The following is an 18,907-nucleotide window of genomic DNA, read 5'->3' as shown; positions in this document are numbered from 1 at the left end:
ATATGCTATTCTAAAAGAACCAAATTTAATTCAGTCTTAACTGAGAGATCCTGTTAACTACTTTTAGTCCTTTGAAAATAGATCCACTATACATTTTCTAAAGAGAGAGAGCCATGAGGCAGGAAATGCTCGCAAGATAATACTTTGAGACAAATCCAGCTGCTCTTGGCAGTGGAACCTTGAAGTTTCACTGCCCAGGGGCTCTGCAATGGAGTACACACCCTCTGCACAGTATAAAGTTCAGGTTTTAAGGGGGACTCCCTTCATGAGAATGAGCATAAGGTGGATGGGGGAAGAGGATGCATTTCTGCATGGCTCCCTCCAGTCTTACTACTACCACCACCACCGCCACCTCCTGAGGCAGAGTATATTAGGGCTGTGGTCACACTGGTATGGGGGATGATTCTTTCCATTCTTTCCTCTTTTTCCTAACATGGAGATACCTACCATTTGGGCTGCATGCTGGATCCCTGGATTTGGCCCTTCATTTTGGAAATTGGGCAAACAGCAAAGTACACCTACAATAGGGGCCTGGTTTTAAAGGGGCTTCATCTGTCCCTGGTATACACACATGCCTGTGCACACATTTTTCAAACCCTAACACCTTAATATGCATTTTATGGATTCTTTTATCAGTGTGCCAAGATGATCTTTTCATATGTAAAACCCATTTGCTCTTTTATGTGAGTGCTTGAAAAATGCATGCTTGTGTATTTCCTTATGGAGCATTGCACATGAAGAGGCCACTGTTTTAAAAACCAAGCCATATAATTTTCAATGTTGTGATGTTTCAGTGCTGTGTAGCATGTGTGCTAAACCTTAACCTTCAGTTTCTCTCAGGGCTATCTGTAGGCAATTGCTGATAATGGCAAAATGTCATTTTAAGGATACTTGAGTGAGTGTGTGTGTGTGTGTGTGTGTGTGTGTGTGTGTATGTAACAAAATATGAAAAACATTCTCATTTATAGGGAGTAAACATTTAATTTTGCTCTTTTCTTAAACTATCTCAGAATTTGAATTTTTAATTCACCTTCTTTCACCATTACGTTGTCATTGTCAGGATTATAATTGAAGGAATGAAGCAAGATTTTTAGAAACCCCTGCCTTTTCCACATGGCATGCAAGTTTCACTTTGAAGATGCTCAGAACGCACCCACCAGGCCTTTCAGGGTCTGAAACAATGGAATACCTGCACAAGGACTCCAGTTATGTCCTTCAAATCCACCTTAGGCTGTAATGAGCTTATTGATTCTTCTTGTTGATCAATAGGATCTGGTCTCAAACCCTGAGGTCAAAGGCTGATTCTGATTGCTTTCAATTCTTTAGATTCTGGGATACCTCCTCGTGGGGCATTCCCTAAATAAACTCATGCATTCCTAGCCTCTCATCTGTGGTTTTTGGACTAGCAGATATTGACAGAACTTCTGAGAGGTCACACTGTATTATAAGGAAGATTTATTATGCTGCCAAATAGTCTATTTTTGCTCGTTGAAAGGAGTGATAGGATTGTTTCTACATCAAGGATAGCACGGAAGTGCTTCCAGTTCCTTCAAAGGATGGTAGTTGGTCATTCATTCCAACACAAAGTTAATGTGTCTGCTCTCCTGTCTGTAATTATGTATATGTAGTGAGGTAAGCCCACATGTCACTGTAAACACAAAAGATATAGGAGGAAATAGAGTAACAGATCTCTCCTCACCAGCATCTGCTCATACCGTACATTAACATGTCCCTTTATATAGTCTCCATTTTTGAACCATTACTACTACTACTACTTCAAGTGATGGTACCTGTTGTATTCCACTGAGGGTTTTCGTATGCACACCATTTGTCCGGAGCTGGAGAATTTGAAAGTAGTATAGTCCATTGATCTACGCACGCGCCCATGGCTCACCTCATGGTTTCATCTGAGGTAAGAAACGGCGAGGCAGGCTGATCACATCTCCAGTTTCTTATCCTTGCTGCATGGTCTGGGTCAGAACTATTAGTGTCCTCTTGCGTGTGACACACTTCTAAAAATATATAGTTGTACATAGTTAATTTTAGAGTATTTTACTGTTTATATAGTTTTTAGTAGTTTACTAGTTTTAGGAGTAGTATTGGGACTTTGGGGGATTTGTTTCTGAGTAAACACTCCCATCCTGCCCACCAACCCACATGTGGGTACTGGACTATGCCGAAGACTCCAGGCTTTAAAATCTGCATCTCCTGCCCATGTTCCTTCTCAGTCAGCAATGAACATCAACGCTGCCTCTACTGCTTGGGAGAAGCCTACATTGCATCTATCTGCAGTATCTACCAGTCCTTCCCCAGCCATACCCATATCTCCCCATCTCAGGCGCCTTCAAGTAGATGCTCTCCGCATCTGGAAGCACCTCATGGAAGTCACCATGAGACCTCATTCGGAGCCAGGCCGGGCAACCCCCCGGTACATCGGCCCGAGACAGCCAGGAGGAGTGTGCCTCCGGCTACAGAGTCAGATTCCAGCACCGGTAGTACCACCACTATTCACCCCACACTGGGGCCTAGTCAGTAAGTAAGGAAGCATGCACATAAGCATGGCAAAAAGAAAAGGAGTACTTGTGGCACGTTAGAGACTAACAAATTTATTTGAGCATAAGCTTTTGTGAGCTATAGCTCACTTCATCGGAGCTGTAGCTCACGAAAGCTTATGCTCAAATAAATTTGTTAGTCTCTAACGTGCCACAAGTACTCCTTTTCTTTTTGCGAATACAGACTAACACGGCTGTTACTCTGAAATAAGCTTGGCAGTAACTATTCCTCCAAACCTAACAAAGAGGATGCTCCTTCGATGAGCCCCAGTCATGGGGAGGGAGTGCGCTCTAAAACACACAAACACAAAAAGAGACCCCACAAACTGACAGATCCACCAGTATCAGGTACAAATAGCACACACCATCAACATCAGTGTCCCTCAGAGTTTGAAATCCACCCACTCTGGGGAAGATGACCCTCATGTACCGATTCCAGGGACAGAAAGAATACCCTTCACTCCAGGGAGGTCAGAAAAAGGGCCAGAGCCCCAGGAATTGTTTGCCGTGGGAAAGCCGAAGTCCTCACACCTTCTGGAACCTTCTATTTCCAAGAGACTATATCTCCTGCTCAGGATACGCCAAAGCTGAAGCACTGCTTGCCCCCTGTTCCTGTGATGGTACCTGCTTCCACCGGCTCTGCTGGTAATACCGATGGAACTGGTCTCTGGATTTTTGTATTCGGAGGAGTTGGATGAGGGGCAGAGACCGTCCATCCCCTCCCGTCCGTATGAGTACCAGTGGAGGCCTTCCATATCATAGCAATATGCTCCACTCCAGTTGCCATGAAGTCACTGGTTCCCCACACCATGCGGCCCACTACAACCTCTTGATCCATCATTCAGCCCTATTGGGCACCCTGGCCCCAATACCCACCCTCAGAACCCATCTGTTCTGTGAGGGAAACTTTGCCTATCTCCCTGTCTCAGCTGCCTTCAGGTAGATGCTTGGAACCAGTGATAAAGAAGAGCTGCCCAGTCTGGTTCTGACAGGGCTACTGGAGCAGGAAAGATTCCCATCGTCCTCACCTGATGTGGCAGTGGCTTGGGCATCTCCCCCACCCCTTGAGGACTACTGCCAATGCCAAGATCTCCTGCATAGAGTGGCAGCTGCACATTCCCCTGGAGTTGATCTAAGACACTCAGCATAAGCTGCTGGACATACTTCACTCATCGGTGCCATGTAGAGTTGCTCTGCCAATCAACAATGCCATCCTTGAGCCAGCTAGAATGATTTGACATATGCCGGCCACATGTATGCCTACCCCCAAGGGGGCAGAAAAATACTACTCTGTACCAGCTAAATAGGCTGAGTTTCTTTTCTCACCCTCCCTCCCAATTCACCTGTCCAAGTGACAATGAAATGGGCTAGACAACAGCACCCCATGCTCCACCGCATTCAATAAGGAGGGCAAGCAGTTAGACCTTTTGAGCCGCAAGATCTTCTCAGCCAGTTTTCAGTTCAGGGTTTCAAATTATCGGGCATTATTTGCCAAATACAATTTGCTGAATTACAGCAAACTGGAGGACTTTGCTGAAAAACTGCCACAAGAAGACTGTGCCCACTTCCAGGCAATTATAGAAAAGGGGAAATTAGTTGCAAAGACATCGCTTCAATCAGCAGTGGATGCGGCAGATACCTCATTGCACTCTCTGGCTAGAGGCGTAGTCATGCAGAGGGAATCGTGGCTCCATTCTTCTGGTTTTCCCAGGGAGATATAAAATACCAGTGAAAACCACCTTTTCGATGAATCCCATCTTTTTAAACAGAAAATGGATGATTCCCTTCAAACCCTCAATTATTCAAGAGCTACACTTTGTTCTTTGGGTATTTACGCACCTGCGCTGAAATGTAAATTCTACCACCCACACAGCATTACAGAATCTCCCAATTTTTCCATCAGAGGCCTTATGAAAAACCATGGAAGCATCAAAAGACTCAAAGATCTCATCCTCAGGGTCCACCCTCACAGCCTTCCTCCTTCCAGATGCAACCCCCACAGGAGAGAGATTTCTGAGGAACTCTAGAGAGCAGTCACCGCCTTGCCTACTGCTATACAACCACCCCACTCCCTTCCAGGGTCATCTAGCACTCTTCTTTCCAGGCTGGAATCTAATAGCGATAGACGAGTGCTTGCTAAATGTCGTCATATGATAGAGTTCATCATGGTACCTCATCCAGAGCCCACTCCCCGATCTCTCCTCTGGGACCCCTCTCGCAACAGCATCCTGACCTAGAGATGAACTCCTTACTGCAAAGAGGAGCAATAGAGTGGGTTCCTTTGGAATACCCAGGGATGGGATTCTATTCAACTTCTTCCTTTTTGGGTGTCAGGAAATGCGGATGGAAGCCAATTCTGGACCTCCACCATCATAATCGCTTCAGCCACAAACACAAGTTTCCTATGGTCACATTAGCAGCAATCATCCCATCATTAGAAGAAGGCACGTTATTTACAGCTCTTGATATGCAGGATGCTTATTTTCACAGACATTCATCTGACTGACAGATGGTTCCTGAGGTTCACCATCAGCTTACACCATTTTCAATACAGAGTCCTTTCATTTGGACTCACCACTGCTCCAAAGGTCTTCACCAAGGTTTTCTCCATCATGGTGGCCTACCTCAGGCATTGTGGGGTCCTTGTATTCCCCTAGCTCGATGACTGGCAAGGAAATTATTCATGAAACTGGAGAAGATGGGGATTAATACATGAATCAAAAGGTGGATAAGGAACTGGTTAAAGGGAAGACTACAACAGGTCATACTGAAAGATGAACTGTCAGGGTGGAGGGAGGTTACTAGAGGAGACCCTCAAGTATCTGTCTTAAGATCAAACTTATTTAACATGTTTATTAATGACCTCGGCACAAAAAGTGGAAGTGTGTTAATAAAATTTGCAGATGACACAAAGTTGGGAGGTATTGCCAATGTGGGGGAGGAGTGGAATATCATACGTGAAGATTTGGATGACCTTGAAAACTGGGGAAATAGAAATAGGATGAAATTTTATAGTGCAAAGTCATGCACTTAGGGACTAACAACAAAAATTTTAGCTATAAGTTGGGGATTTACCAGTTGGAAGTGGCAGAGGAGGAGAAATGCCTGGGTGTATAGGTTGAACACGGGATTACTGTGAGATGCCAATGTGATGTGGCTGTGAAAAAGGCTAAAGCAATCCTAGGATACATCAGGCGAGGTATTTCCAGTAGAGATAGGGAAGTGTTATTACCATTGTACAAGGCACTGGTGAGACGGCCTATGGAATGCTGTGTGCAGTTTTGGTTTCCAGTGTTTAAGAAAGATGAATTCAAACTGGAACAGGTACAGAGAAGGGCTGCTAGGATGATCAGAGGAATGGAGAACTTGCCTTAAGAGAGGCGACTCAAGGATCTTGGTTTGTTTAGCCTAACAAAACAAAAGCTGAGAGGGGATATGATTGTCCCTCTGATGTATTAATAGAGAGGGAACACCGGGGAGGGAGAGGAGTTATTTAAATTAAGGGCTAATGTTGGCACAGGAACGAATGGATGTAAACTGGCCATTAACAAGTTTAGGCTTTCTAAAGATGAAGATTTCTAACCATCAGAGGAGTGAGGTTCTGGAACAGCTTTCCAAGGTGAGTACTGGGAGCAAAAAGCCTAACTTGTCTCAAGGCTTCGCTTGATAAATTTATGGAGGGGATGGCATGATGAGATCGCCTTCAATGGCATATGGCCCATCTGCTATTAGCAAATATCTTCAACTGCCGGAGATGGGACACCAGATGGGGAGGGTTTTGAGTTGGTGGGTCTCACCCACATGCTCAGGGTCTAACTGGGTGGAAACCATATTTGGGGTCAGGAAGGAATTTTCCAACAGGTCAGAATGACAGAGACCCTGAAGTTTTTCACCTCCCTTTGCAGCATGGGGTAGGGGCAGGGCTGGATTACCCAATAGGCAGACGAAGCACATGCTTAGGGCACCAGCAAAGCAGGGGGCACCAAAAAAAAAAAAAAAGATTTAAAATTGATATTTAATATTTCAAAAAAAGCATTGAAGTAGTCATCATGGGAAAAATCAGAACTTTGTTAGACTTCCTTACACTCCACTACACACTTTTTCCCTGTTTTTCTGTTCTCTTTTTATTACTTACCCCACCTAAACCAGGGGGGCGTCCTACTAACGTAGATCGAAATAATGCGAGGAAATCAGATCCTGTCATGTATTGCAATAAATTTATTTTATTATTGATATATTCTTCTGAGTTATACGTACTTGATTATTTTTTTATTTCATATATATATATACACTATTTTCGTGTGTGTGTATATATACACACATAAAAATAGTGTATGTTGTGTAATTTGGTTTTTTTTTTAAGTTTAGATAACTGAGATAAGGGGCAGGATGAAATGTAACCAACTGAATGGAGCACAGAAACGTAAACTGGCGGAAGAAAAGAAACAAAAAACTAGTGAAATTTTCCAAAATCTTCCAAAGCTGACATCATTTTTCAAAGCGAATCCATCAGAAGCAACATCTTCTCTCAGTAGCACAGACATCGTTCCAAAACCTGCAGGTGTTTCAGAGACTGACCCTTCTTCTATTGGTGAAACAAACACGATTCCAGAACATGTGGATGTGTCAGAGACTGTAACTGATCATCTTACTCCTGGTGGTAAAACAGACATTGTTCTAGAAGGTGTGGATGTGTCAGAGACTGAACCTGCTCATGCTGTAAATAATAGGAGAAAAGACCTGATATGTGGGTTAATTTCAGTACCGATGATGTAGCTTACTGGATAGATCATGGACCAAATGACTGTCAGCACCTCACTGGGCCATTTGAGAAATCACGTCGGACTTTTACCAATGGCAAACAAACAAGATATTGTTCACAAAAAAATATTTTTTGGCATGAAAGCGAATGGTGAGCAATATACTCGAGAATGGCTACTGTATTCACCATCAACAGGGTCTGTGTACTGTTTTGTTTGCAAACTTTTTGCATATAAACCTTCAACATCCCGGTTTGCTGCAGATGGATTTAGTGACTGGTGGAATACTGTTTTAATTGAACAGAAAATAGCACTACTCACAGAGTTTCAATGTTGACATATTTAAATCAAAGACAGGGCTTTGGTTTGACACGAAAATTGGAAGAAGAAATTAAAGGGGAGCGTGAATACTGGCAACATGTCTTGCAGCGTGTTCTAGCTGTTATTCAAACATCAGCTAAACGTGGTCTGCCTTTCCGGGGATCAAATGACACATTTGGATCATTGCAGAATGGAAATTTCTTGGGATTGTTGGAGCTTGTGGCTCAGTTTGACCCATTTTTAGCAGGCCATATCTCAAAATATGGGAATGCTGGCAAAGGTAACTCATCATACTTATCCAAGACAATATGTGATGAACTCATTGGTCTAATGAGTGACAAAGTTCGTTCAGCTATTTTGGATGAAATAAGTACTGCTGGGTACTTCAGTTTATCTGTCAATTCTACACCTGATCTTTCACATATTGATCAATTGAGTATTGTACTAAGATATGTGTCTCCCACAGATGGAAAACCAGTTGAACAATTTATAACATTCCTCAATTTGAAAAGCCACACTGGTGAAGAAATGGCAAATCAAGTACTGCATTATCTGTGCCAAGTTTGTAAACTAGATTTCTCAAAGTGCAGAGGTCAATCTTATGACAACGCTGCCAACATGTCAGGGCGTTATCAAGGAATGGAGAAGAAACTTTTAGAACAGAACAAATATGCCATATTCATACCATGTGCTCAGTGGCAGATTCATGATTTTGCCGCCCCAGGCCCCATGTGAACTTGTTTTAGTTTTTGTACAAATTCGTTTGAACCCACCAGCAGCTGTTTCCTGTGACAAGCCTAGGAGGGAGGGGGTAGAAGCAGAACAGCTGTGCGCTCGGGGGAGGAGGCAGCAGTGGAGCGGAGGTGAGCTGGGGTAGGGTGTGGTTCCTCTGCCCCCCCCGCCCCGGGTTACTTGCTGCTGCCCTCCCCACTCCCCCAGCTCACCTCCACTCCACCTCCTCCCCTGAGCGTGCCGCCGCTCCACTTCTCCTCCCTCCCAGCGCTTTCTTGCGGCAAGCCTGGGAGAGAGGGGGAAGGAGACGGGGCTGGGGATTTGGGGGGCAGAGTTGAGGCGGGGGGGGCGCAAGCACCCACCAGCACCGGGTAAAGTCAGCACCTATGGCTATTATAAATTTGCCCCCCCTGCAAGTTTGCCGCGCTAGGCCTAGGCCTTGTCGGCCTAGGCGATAATACGCCGCTGCATGTGCTGCACACTCTCTCAGTCTTGTTGGCCACAGTGCTGTTGATTGTTGTCCGGTGGCAGTAAGTTTTTTCTCAACAGTCCAGTTACTTTATACATTTTTCTCTGCCTCCACACACCAATGGGGAGTTCTTGAAACGTATTTGAGCAATGATCATGTGTTGAAATCTCTTTCTAATACTCGCTGGGAGGCACATGCAGGGGCAACAAGTGCAATTCTGGAGTCCTACTCAAAGATTGTGGGTGCATTAGAAAGCACAGCTGAAGACCAGTCACAAAAGGGAGAAACTATACAAGAGGCAGAAAACATTGCAAACAAGATGCCAGAACTAGAGTTTGTATTCATGTTGACCATGTGGAATGAAATCTTACAACACTTTTACCACACAAGTCAAGCTCTCCAGGAAAAAGAATTGGATTTGAAAACATGTGTAGACCTCTGTCAATCGTTAGCAGACCACTTACACACTTTGAGGAATGATTTTGAAAGATTTGAAGACAGTATCAGGCAAGATATCTTTTGATATAACTACAAAGAAGCCCAGTCCCACAAGTGAATCAGGAAAAAACAAGCAAATGATAGCAGTGCAACAGAAACAGCATTGAATCCTAGAGACAAATTTCACGTATCTACTTACTACGCTATAATTGATACACTTGAAGCTCATATGAAGAGGAGTTGTGAAGTGTACAAGGAAGTATCAAGTAGATTTTCTCTTCTAAACGATATGGACTTATCTGATGAACAATATTCACAAGGTTCCCAAAAGCTAGTTGACTCCTACCCTGTTGACTTGAACATGAATCTCTGTGGAGAAGTACGGCAGTTCCACTGTTATATGTGCACAAAGTTTAGTGAAACAGGAAAAATGAAATTCAGTCACATTCATCTTCATGACACAATATTGAAAGATGGAATACAATGTGTATTTTCAAATGTAGAGATCGCACTATGTATTTTTCTAACATTGATGATGATTAATTGTTCCGCAGAACGCTCTCTTTCTCAGCTGAAAAGAATAAAAAACCCTCAGAGAACAACAATGTGTCAGGACACACTTGATTCAGTTTCCCTATTGTGTATGGAAGCGGACATGCTTCGTCGAGTCAGCTTCAATGAACTTATCCAGAATTTTGCAATCAGAAAATCTAGAAAGAAGCTATTTTAATTTCAGCATACATGTAAGTTTTGTGTCATTTCGAAAAATAAAATTTTATTTTACGGTATAGTATTGTTTTTATTTTGAATTACATATGGGGGGGGCACCATAATCTTTTCAGTGCTTAGGGGCTCTAAAGGTCTTAATGCGGCCCTGGGTAGGGGTTTCTTGCTGGTTTGATGTAAAGGTTTCAAGTTACAGAGTTGAAATCTTCAAGATTTGAGGATTTCAGTAACTCAGCTAGAGGTTATGGGTCTATTGCAGGAGTGAGTCGGTGAGGTTCTGTGGCCTGCAAAGTGCGGGAGGTCAGACTAGATTATCATGAAGGCCCTTCTGTCTTTAAAGTCTATAAGTGTAAGCAACAAAGTCTTATAATCCTTGAGCCCAGAAATGGACTTGGTCTGATGATAATGATGATTGATGATAGAGTTCTTCCACTATTTCAAGCCATTCAGGGATGGCAAACTTCACAAAACTATAGTCCTTCAACTCTTCTTCATTCAGGACTTGGTAAGGAACGTGACCTTTTCTAGTGAAAAATAGAGACAGGTATAGATGGCCCAGGTTGGAATGGGGCCAGAGCCACTAGTGAAATCGCCAGATGGCATTAGATTGGCTGACAGGTTTGGACTTGAGTCTTGAAAGGCTGAAACCATTGCATCTGCTGTGCAGCTGTCTGAGCTTACTGTTCAGCGGGGCTGTATGTACATTAGTTGAAGGAGGGCAACCGCTTCTGTTGATCCTACACCACAGCTTGCTGTGGTACTATAAGGCAAGCTTTCCTCCTTGGTCTCGCTTTGTTGACAGAGCTTTCGACATTCCATTTCTCTGGCACCACGTTATTACAGTGCAGACTTTCCTCCTCAAAACTAAACTCCAGATCTTCCCTTTTGGTGGATGTAACAAAGTGGTTCAACAAAAGACTGTTCTTCCCTTTCACGGGGTATACTAAAGATTCACAGTTATAAAACCTAAGTTCTAGGAAGAGAACAACATCCATCCTTGCCTTCAGCCTCAACTTCATAGATCCCAAGGCCAAAAGGGGCCACTGAGGTAGTGTTGGGAGGCATCATGGACTTCTAACTAGATAAAAGGATTGGAAATAAAAATCCCTGGAATCTATTCCCAGGTCTGCCAATAACCTGCTGCTTTGACATTAGACAAATGAGTGGCATAGCTAGGAATGGAAATTTGGGTGGGCCCCAGCTTATGGTGGACAGGCAATGACCTGAGAGCTTGGCTGGGCCCTTCTTTGGCTCTGGCACCTCGCCCCATTTCCTGTCCCAGCTACCCAGTTTTTCCAGTACCTCTTGTGTAATGTGCTGTTTCCTACACTGAAGAAGCAGCAGCTCCTGTTCCCTTCTGTCCTGTAGCTGCAGTGGCCTGGCTCTGACCCTTGCAGCCCTGGGCTGCTTCCCTTCTCCCCACCACAGTCTATGGGGGTTCTGAGGAGCCCATACAGGTCCCTGCAGAGGATTGTGTTCCCCCTAGCCCCTAGTTGTGCGCACCCTTCCTCCATGTTGCTGGTGTGGGGAGAGAGACAGGGACAGAACAGTTACTGACTAACCTGCAACAGCTGTGGGAAGTGGAGAAGACAGTCCCAGAAATGAAGGTTCTCCCTCCCCTTCCCCAGCCCCGGGAGCAATCTGCTGCTGTTGTTGCAGAGGAGGGTGGGGTGTTCACACATGCTCAGATTTTGGTGGGCCTGGAGCTAATGGGATGGGCTATGGCCAGCCTAACTCCACCTGTGACTACACCCTTGACACAAACCATTTCACTTCTCTGCTTCATTTTGCTCTAAGATGGGGGAAACAATACTAATATACCTCACAGGGTGGCTTTCACAGTGAGTTTGGTGGTAAAGTGCTTTGAGATTTTCTTATAAAAAGTTGCTGTATAATTTCCAAATATAGAAGGAAATGAATTAGAAAGCGCCTTTTTTTATGCATGCTTCAGTGATGGGAATGGATCTCCTTAAAATGCCGTAGTTTATCTGTCAAACATGTTAAATTTTGAAAACATGCTTCTTGTTGCATATGCATGTATATAATGCAGGTTGCATTGCATTTCTGTACTCAAAATATCCAATAACCTAACAGCTTCAAAAACTGGAAAATAACATGGATAAAAGTCCATTAAGAATTGAGATCGTGGCCTTATTTTCTGAATATATAGTAATAAGGCATATCTACTTGCACAGATATTTTGTTATTCAGTTACTCTTGGAGATATTACAATTAGTATATTATGGCTGACTTGTTCTCAATTTGTGGTCTTGCATTTTTTAGGTTTAGTAAAATACTGGTCAGGATTTTTTGGCAAGCTGTGATGTCATAGGATTTCCTGGTAGTGTTGTTTGGAAATGAATATTCTGTACTTGCTGAATGTGCTAACTCAAGAAGGAAAATAGGCTGAAGTGCAAACAGTGGGTATTGTGGTCACAGTAAAGATCTGAAAGATAAAGCTGATTTATATTTTCCAGAATACTGCATGTGGGTTTGCTGGAAATCTTTTCCTTGAACAGAGATGAGATGAAAATGCTGCATATGTTCTTCAAGTGCTTTTGGTTGAAAGGTTCATCATTTTTGTTTGTTTTTAGTCAACACTCAGTTCACAAACGAAAGCTGGTGAGCAATACAGAAACGTACAAGTTTACTGCGTGCAGTGACTGGTCAGTTTCTCTACTGAGGGGACTGCGTTGCAAATTTTTTAATGGGTGAATCTGTAAAGTAATCAAGGTGGTCTAAGTTCAGGCAAGGTGTTGGATTTTAGTTACAGCTTCTCATCTGTAAAGCAAGATGATAAACTGCTTATCATAAGTGTGAGCGTGATACCGAGTAGTTGAAATGTTACCTACCCATTATCATTTATTTTTTTCTTTTCAGTTGTGGAACCAGTAAACTAGATTATTTTGGACTTTCTTTTCTACCTAATTTTCATTCTTCCATATCTCTTCCTAATCTCATCCCTGATCCAACAAACAATTTAAGTATGTGCTTAACTTTAAGCATGTGAGTAGTCCTATTGAAATCAATAGGGCTTCTTGCATGCTTAAAGTATGTGCTTAAGTACTTTGCTGGATCTGGGTCACAGTCACATTCTTCTTGTAATAGCCAAACAAAGCTTGTTTCAAGGTTCCAGTAAATGGCATTTACTCAGTTTCAGTAGGGGGTACTTTAAAATAGTGTAGCTGAAGCAGCAGTATGACCACGCCCAGAAATTATAACCTCTGTGTGAGGCATCTCCTCTCCCCAAGCCTACAGTCTCTGTGTACCTCTTGAACACATCTTCAGCACAGTAATACTAAGCACTGTCAGTGTAATAAAAAACTAGCTTCTTCTTTTACTTCACATATTAACATACTTTTTCCCCTTTTTTATTAACCTTGATAAACTTTGCAAAAGGATAATTGCTTTCTCAAGATATATTTGCAATTTTGAAGGGAAATTTTCAGTTGTTTAAAAATAAGTTATGTGGCATAATCCAGTTTTTCTTTAAACCTTTTGTGAAAACCATTGCCTTTATGACAATGATGTTATCGATTCAGCACCCTTACCCAGGCTTATTGACACTAGGTCTGCATTCATTTTCCCTTATCCACTTTGTGGAAAGAAACAGCTGAAAACTACAGGGGTCATAGTGTCTGTTGCCGTAATGGTATGGACTATTAATTAACATGTTCTTGATTTTTTTTAAACTTAATGGCATTTAATTACCAATGACAAATTATGTACAATTAAGTGCTACTCTTCAGCTGTTTATATGACAACTAAATCAAAGCTACCAGTACTTCCTTAATTTTAATTTTCTCCTTCCTTGAATTAATTTTGTTTTATGACTTATACCTCATAACCTGGTTAGCCCAATTTGGAACTTAGTGTGTGACAAAGACCCACAATAAGGGTCACACAAAAACTATTATCACAGGAAGATTAAAACAATGTCAGACACATTCCTCAATGGCTTGTGTACACCTTGCAATAATGTGCACTACAGGGATGTGAATTCTGAAGCATACCAATGTGTTGCACAGTAACTGACCCATTAAAAGTTTCATAGTGCACATTATGCACACTTTCCATAACCTCACTTAAGATTCTGCATTTTTATGCAAATAATTTACAACAGTAAAACTGGAAAGGCCATCACATTTGTGTGGTACATGAATGAGTGACATCCCTTGAAATGAGAGACATTTCAGAGATGTAACTGTCCTATGTAACATAACAGGAATTTGTGCAAACATGTCAGATACATATTTTCGCAAGAAGGAATTTTATGGGATATATTTTTGTAAGACCTTTTTATTTAATAACAGTATGTAGCTAAAAGGAGAATATGCCCTGTCAGTGTGGGGAAACTGATAGTATTTGGGGTATAACTTTTCAAGAACTGCACGTGTAAAAAAAAAAAGAGAGAGAGAGAGGAAAAATAGTGCATTTTATTTGTGCACTAGTGGAATTCAGAGCTCCAAAAAGAGGTAAAGTCAAAAAGGTCTGGGTCCAGTAGTGTATGTTGAACACACACATTCCTGAAGGGGAAGAAATATTACAGAAAACATCACCTGAGCGTCTTTTTGTGGCACTCTCCTTCAGTTTCCCAGTTTCCTAATGATCCAATCCCCCCAACTCTTTTGGAAAATTATTACTGTTGGTAGGAAGGCGATCCCTTAGAATGATTAAATATGCTGAATTCCCTCAAATTTCTGCCTGCTGCCTATCAGGTCAGTCTGTGTTTGGCCATGGGTAGTGCAGATTGATCTTATTAGCGTGTATTATGTACATGCTCTTTACTTTAAAACAGTGTCTTGGACTTGAGCTACTGCTAGTAGTAAAAAGAAAAGGAGGACTTGTGGCACCTTAGAGACTAACAAATTTATTTGAGCATAAGCTCCACTGAATGCATCCGATGAAGTGAGCTGTAGCTCACGAAAGCTTATGCTCAAATAAATGTTAGTCTCTAAGGTGCCACAAGTCCTCCTTTTCTTTTTGCGGATACAGACTAACACGGCTGCTACTCTGAAACCTGTCACTACTTGTAGTGTTTATATATTGTGGGAAATTACATCTGCAAGAAACTACATCTCACTAGCTGACATTTAGATAAGATTACCAAGAAATAATGGTTCGGTGCGTAGCCTACTAAATCTATTTCATTTTAATCTCTAACTAAAATGTTGGGATTATTTTGTATTGTTTTTATTTGTGATACTGCAGGCATAGCTTAGTTATATTTTGGGCCAAATTCTTTATATTGGTTGTGCCTTTGTACAATGCCAGTAAATCCATGAGAAAAGGGAAAGCACAGGATTGAAGTTTTCTGGCTCAAATATTGCTCTCCACGGTTCTGCTGTGGAGGATTACTGTGGTGTGGAACCTAGGGGTCGGATCATAGTCTGCTTATATTTGCATGTATACCTTTGATCCAGCAATGGAAGTTAGTGCGTAGACCTACATCATTACATGAATTTCCCCTACTTATGGTAGTAATAATCAGTGGGGGACATGCAGTGGGAAATAACATCCGTATTATAGAGCTTCAGGCATATTAATGCTTCTACTACCAGCTCAACAAGCACTTTTCCATTGGATTCTCAAACACCAGTGACTGGGGCAACTTCTGGCCCCTTTGGGGGAAGGCACAATAACAATTTTTTTTATGGTGTCACTGCAGGCTGATTGAGAGATCTAATCTGTGAGGAGCTGGAAGTTGTCCCATTCATTGGTGTTTGGGAATCCAATGGAAAATTGCTTGTTGAGCTGGTAGTAGAAGCATTGATATGCCAATACGGATGTTATTTCCCACTGCATATCCCTTTTTACCTAAGGCCTGGTTTACACTAAAAAGTTAGTTGACCCCACTACGTCGCTCACCACACTCTTGAGCGATGTACTTAAGCGTTCTAGGGAAGTGGATTAACTACAGCAAGAACCCCTCCAGTCGCTATAGTGAGTGTCTGCACTGAAGTACTACAGCAGCACAGCTGCAGTGCTGCAACTGTGCCGCCGAAGTGTATACATAGGTTGACCCATACATAGGTTGACCCACATAGGTTGACCCACATAGGTTGAAGCCAATATCTAGCTTTAATAAACCACTGGACAAAGCAAGTGTTGCTGATTTTTTTTATTGGAAGTTTGTACCGTCCGATGTAGATTTTTACTGGTTTAATATCTTGAGTAGCCAAAAGAATCTGATATAATTGACATAAACTGTGAACTTTGCTCTTTAAAGATTTTGTGATGCCATGAAGCTGAGGGGAAAACAATAGGAGTAAAATTCTGTTTTACTAAGTTTCAGTAGGGCCTTGCATTGGCTTATTGGATTTTTGTTGGGGCTGCCAGCCAGATCAGACAGACCACGCTCGAGCTAGAGCTGTGACAACTGGGAGTAGTGGGGCTGACAGCTATGTTTTTTCATTATGTATATACCATTGAGGCAGCTCACTGGGATCTGATTTCTAATATAATTGAAGGGAAAGTTTTCCTGTATATTTCATGCAAATTAGTACAGAAGATAAGAGAAAGAGTTTATTGTTTTTTGTCTTTTATTTTGAGTGTTCTGTTTTAGTGGACAGACTGGGATTTATATGATAAACTGGAACCCAGAGTAGAAAGCCATGGCCATCCTTGGGGAGACAGTGGAATCTTTTCAAACTGCTGTAGAGGTTCCCAGGGATATGAAAGGGAAGAAGAATATAGAGGAGGGGATAGTAATGGTGAGAACTGACCTACTGTGTGCTGTAGAGGTAGCCTAAGAATGGTAGAACGAATTCTGCAAATTCACAGGGCTATATTCTGGGTTTTTTGAGTGCAAGTAGCACCTAGATCTATTTAGGTCAGGCTGGGGTCCTGATCTAGCAAAGAACTTAAGCATGCACAATTAAGGACATTGAGCATATGAGTACCATTGACTTTGACGACAACTCAACAAACATGTTTTAAATGGTTTGCCGGAACTGTTTTTGTCCTCGTTCTTGCTACATGTGGAATGCTTTAAAATAGTGGTTAAAAATGCAGCTTAACCTCTCACCTCAACCACAGATTAGTTTTGAACCCAGAAATCCAACAGTTGTGGCAGAAGACTAACAGTGATCAAAACTAATTGAAGAAAAAAATGCATTGAAGGGTAAATTTTGTTGCAACAGTTTTTGAATATAGTTTGGTCCTTGCCAGACAAACTATTATGTCCAAAATCATGTTACAAGAAAACTAGGTTTGAATATTGCCACTATTTCAAACAGATCTCCACCTGTAGTAAGGATTGGGCATTAGAGTACACTCTCTTTTCTGGCAAAATAAATTGTTAGGTGATGTCAACTGAGTGATTCCAACTTTTTATTATGTATGAATCACATCTGAAAATACGTGTATGCAGTGGCTTTCAAAGACTTTTTTTTAAAATTTGATCATGGAGAATACCATTTTGTGGCAATGTCATCGTGGCTGTAAAAAAAAAGTTGCTCTCTTTGTTGGTTATTCTGCTTGACGCTCTGGATATAGATACAATGGAGGAATTCAATGTGACCAAACTGTGTCAGGATTAGTCAGAACAGAGGGCGGTTTCTGGTAGAATGGTAGGTGCACGGACGCTAACTCTCTTTGAAGACAGAAGCAATTAGGTAAGAATGAGGAGGTGAAAGACCATCCAGGGCTCCTGTGGTTCAGATACATATTTTAGAAGGTAGGAAAACTGCCTAAAATTTAGTTAATTTTTCCAGCTATGGTTATGCTGATTGAGGATGCCCTCCACATAATTTATAGCCAATAGGAAGCGAGAAGGCTAAAGATACACTTTCAGTACTCTGGTGCTAAAATCAATCAGGAATAGGGTAGTGTGGTTTCTGGCTGTCTGAAAAAGTAAGTGACTAAAATATTTATGAAAAGATGCCCATCCTTTCCAAATGATTTACATAAACTCAGCAAATTTTTGGATAACTGAAGGACTTTGTCAGGGGGATTGGGGTGTTTTGTTTTTTGTTTTTTGCCATAAATAGTGAAAAAATACTCTTTGTGAGCAAAAAACCTTAAAGAAAGCTATGCAACATAAAGTTAGATTTCCTATTCTCATGGCTAGCATAATCAATGGACATAAGGGTTAAACAGAACACGGAGGAATACTGCTCCTGAGTTGGAAATATGCCAAGGAGGAGTCCCAGTAGTTCAAGAAGGAGCTGCAGTACATCTCATTTTGAGAGGCTGTAATAATTTCTAGGCATTAGCCTACATACTCTTGAAGAATGTACTGTATTTATTTACTTCTCTCATGTGAGATTATATATGTAAAAAAGGTCCTGGAAGAACCAATGTAGAGCCACAGAGAGCACAGCAATCCAGGATATAGTACTTTCACAGAGAAAACTAGCTTCACAAGGCATATGGGGATCTGAAGGTGAAGGCAGCAGGAGTTGCTGAGAAGGGAAATTGATGGGACGAACTCATGTGGATGATCATCTGGAATTATAAAACTTGTTCTCTATGAGTGATCCTGAAATGTCTGAGAGATTGTTTAGCACAGGCAACTTGGTTTAAGCAATTTATTCATGTTCAGCACTATAAAAGACTCAGTGACCATTATACAGGCTCCGACTAAATGACAGACCCAGTGGGACATGTTCCAGTCTCTCCATTATAAGTCACCAGATAAAAAGAAAATGTCCTTCCATAATTCTGACTGCTACATTCCAATACTGAACTACAGTATTGGAAAGTTTGTACAGGGATCAGGGACAACCAAACCAAGCCCTTCTGAGATATAGTCGCACACCTGCTCAGTGTAGTTTACATGCTTCATCGAGAATGGAACCCTGTCGACCCAGCCACTGCGCAGAACTGCTTAAAAAAATCAGGCTTCTGCTTAGCACTATATGAGGAAAAGGAATTGGATAGTCACCTACTTGCTGAATGGACCTTTC

General features: G+C 41.9%; 1 protein-coding gene across 8 annotated transcripts in view; it reads left to right on the top strand.

The window, feature by feature from the left end:
* Positions 1-18,907, top strand: part of AHI1 (Abelson helper integration site 1) — a 195,510-nt gene that overhangs the window by 95,411 nt on the left and 81,192 nt on the right. The window contains exon 22 of one of the 8 annotated variants that reach the window (XM_074948476.1): positions 6,921-6,943. The exons of the other annotated variants lie outside the window; for them this stretch is intronic. Coding sequence (XP_074804577.1) covers positions 6,921-6,928 — 8 coding nt within the window. The 3' untranslated portion in view covers positions 6,929-6,943. Of the gene's footprint in view, positions 1-6,920; positions 6,944-18,907 lie in introns of those variants that run through there. 8 annotated transcript variants of the gene reach the window in all.

Source organism: Natator depressus, chromosome 3 (genome assembly GCF_965152275.1).
Source record: "Natator depressus isolate rNatDep1 chromosome 3, rNatDep2.hap1, whole genome shotgun sequence".
NCBI lineage: Eukaryota > Metazoa > Chordata > Testudines > Cheloniidae > Natator > Natator depressus.
Note: the sequence above shows the minus strand (reverse complement) of the source record. Positions and strands in the feature narration are given on the sequence as shown.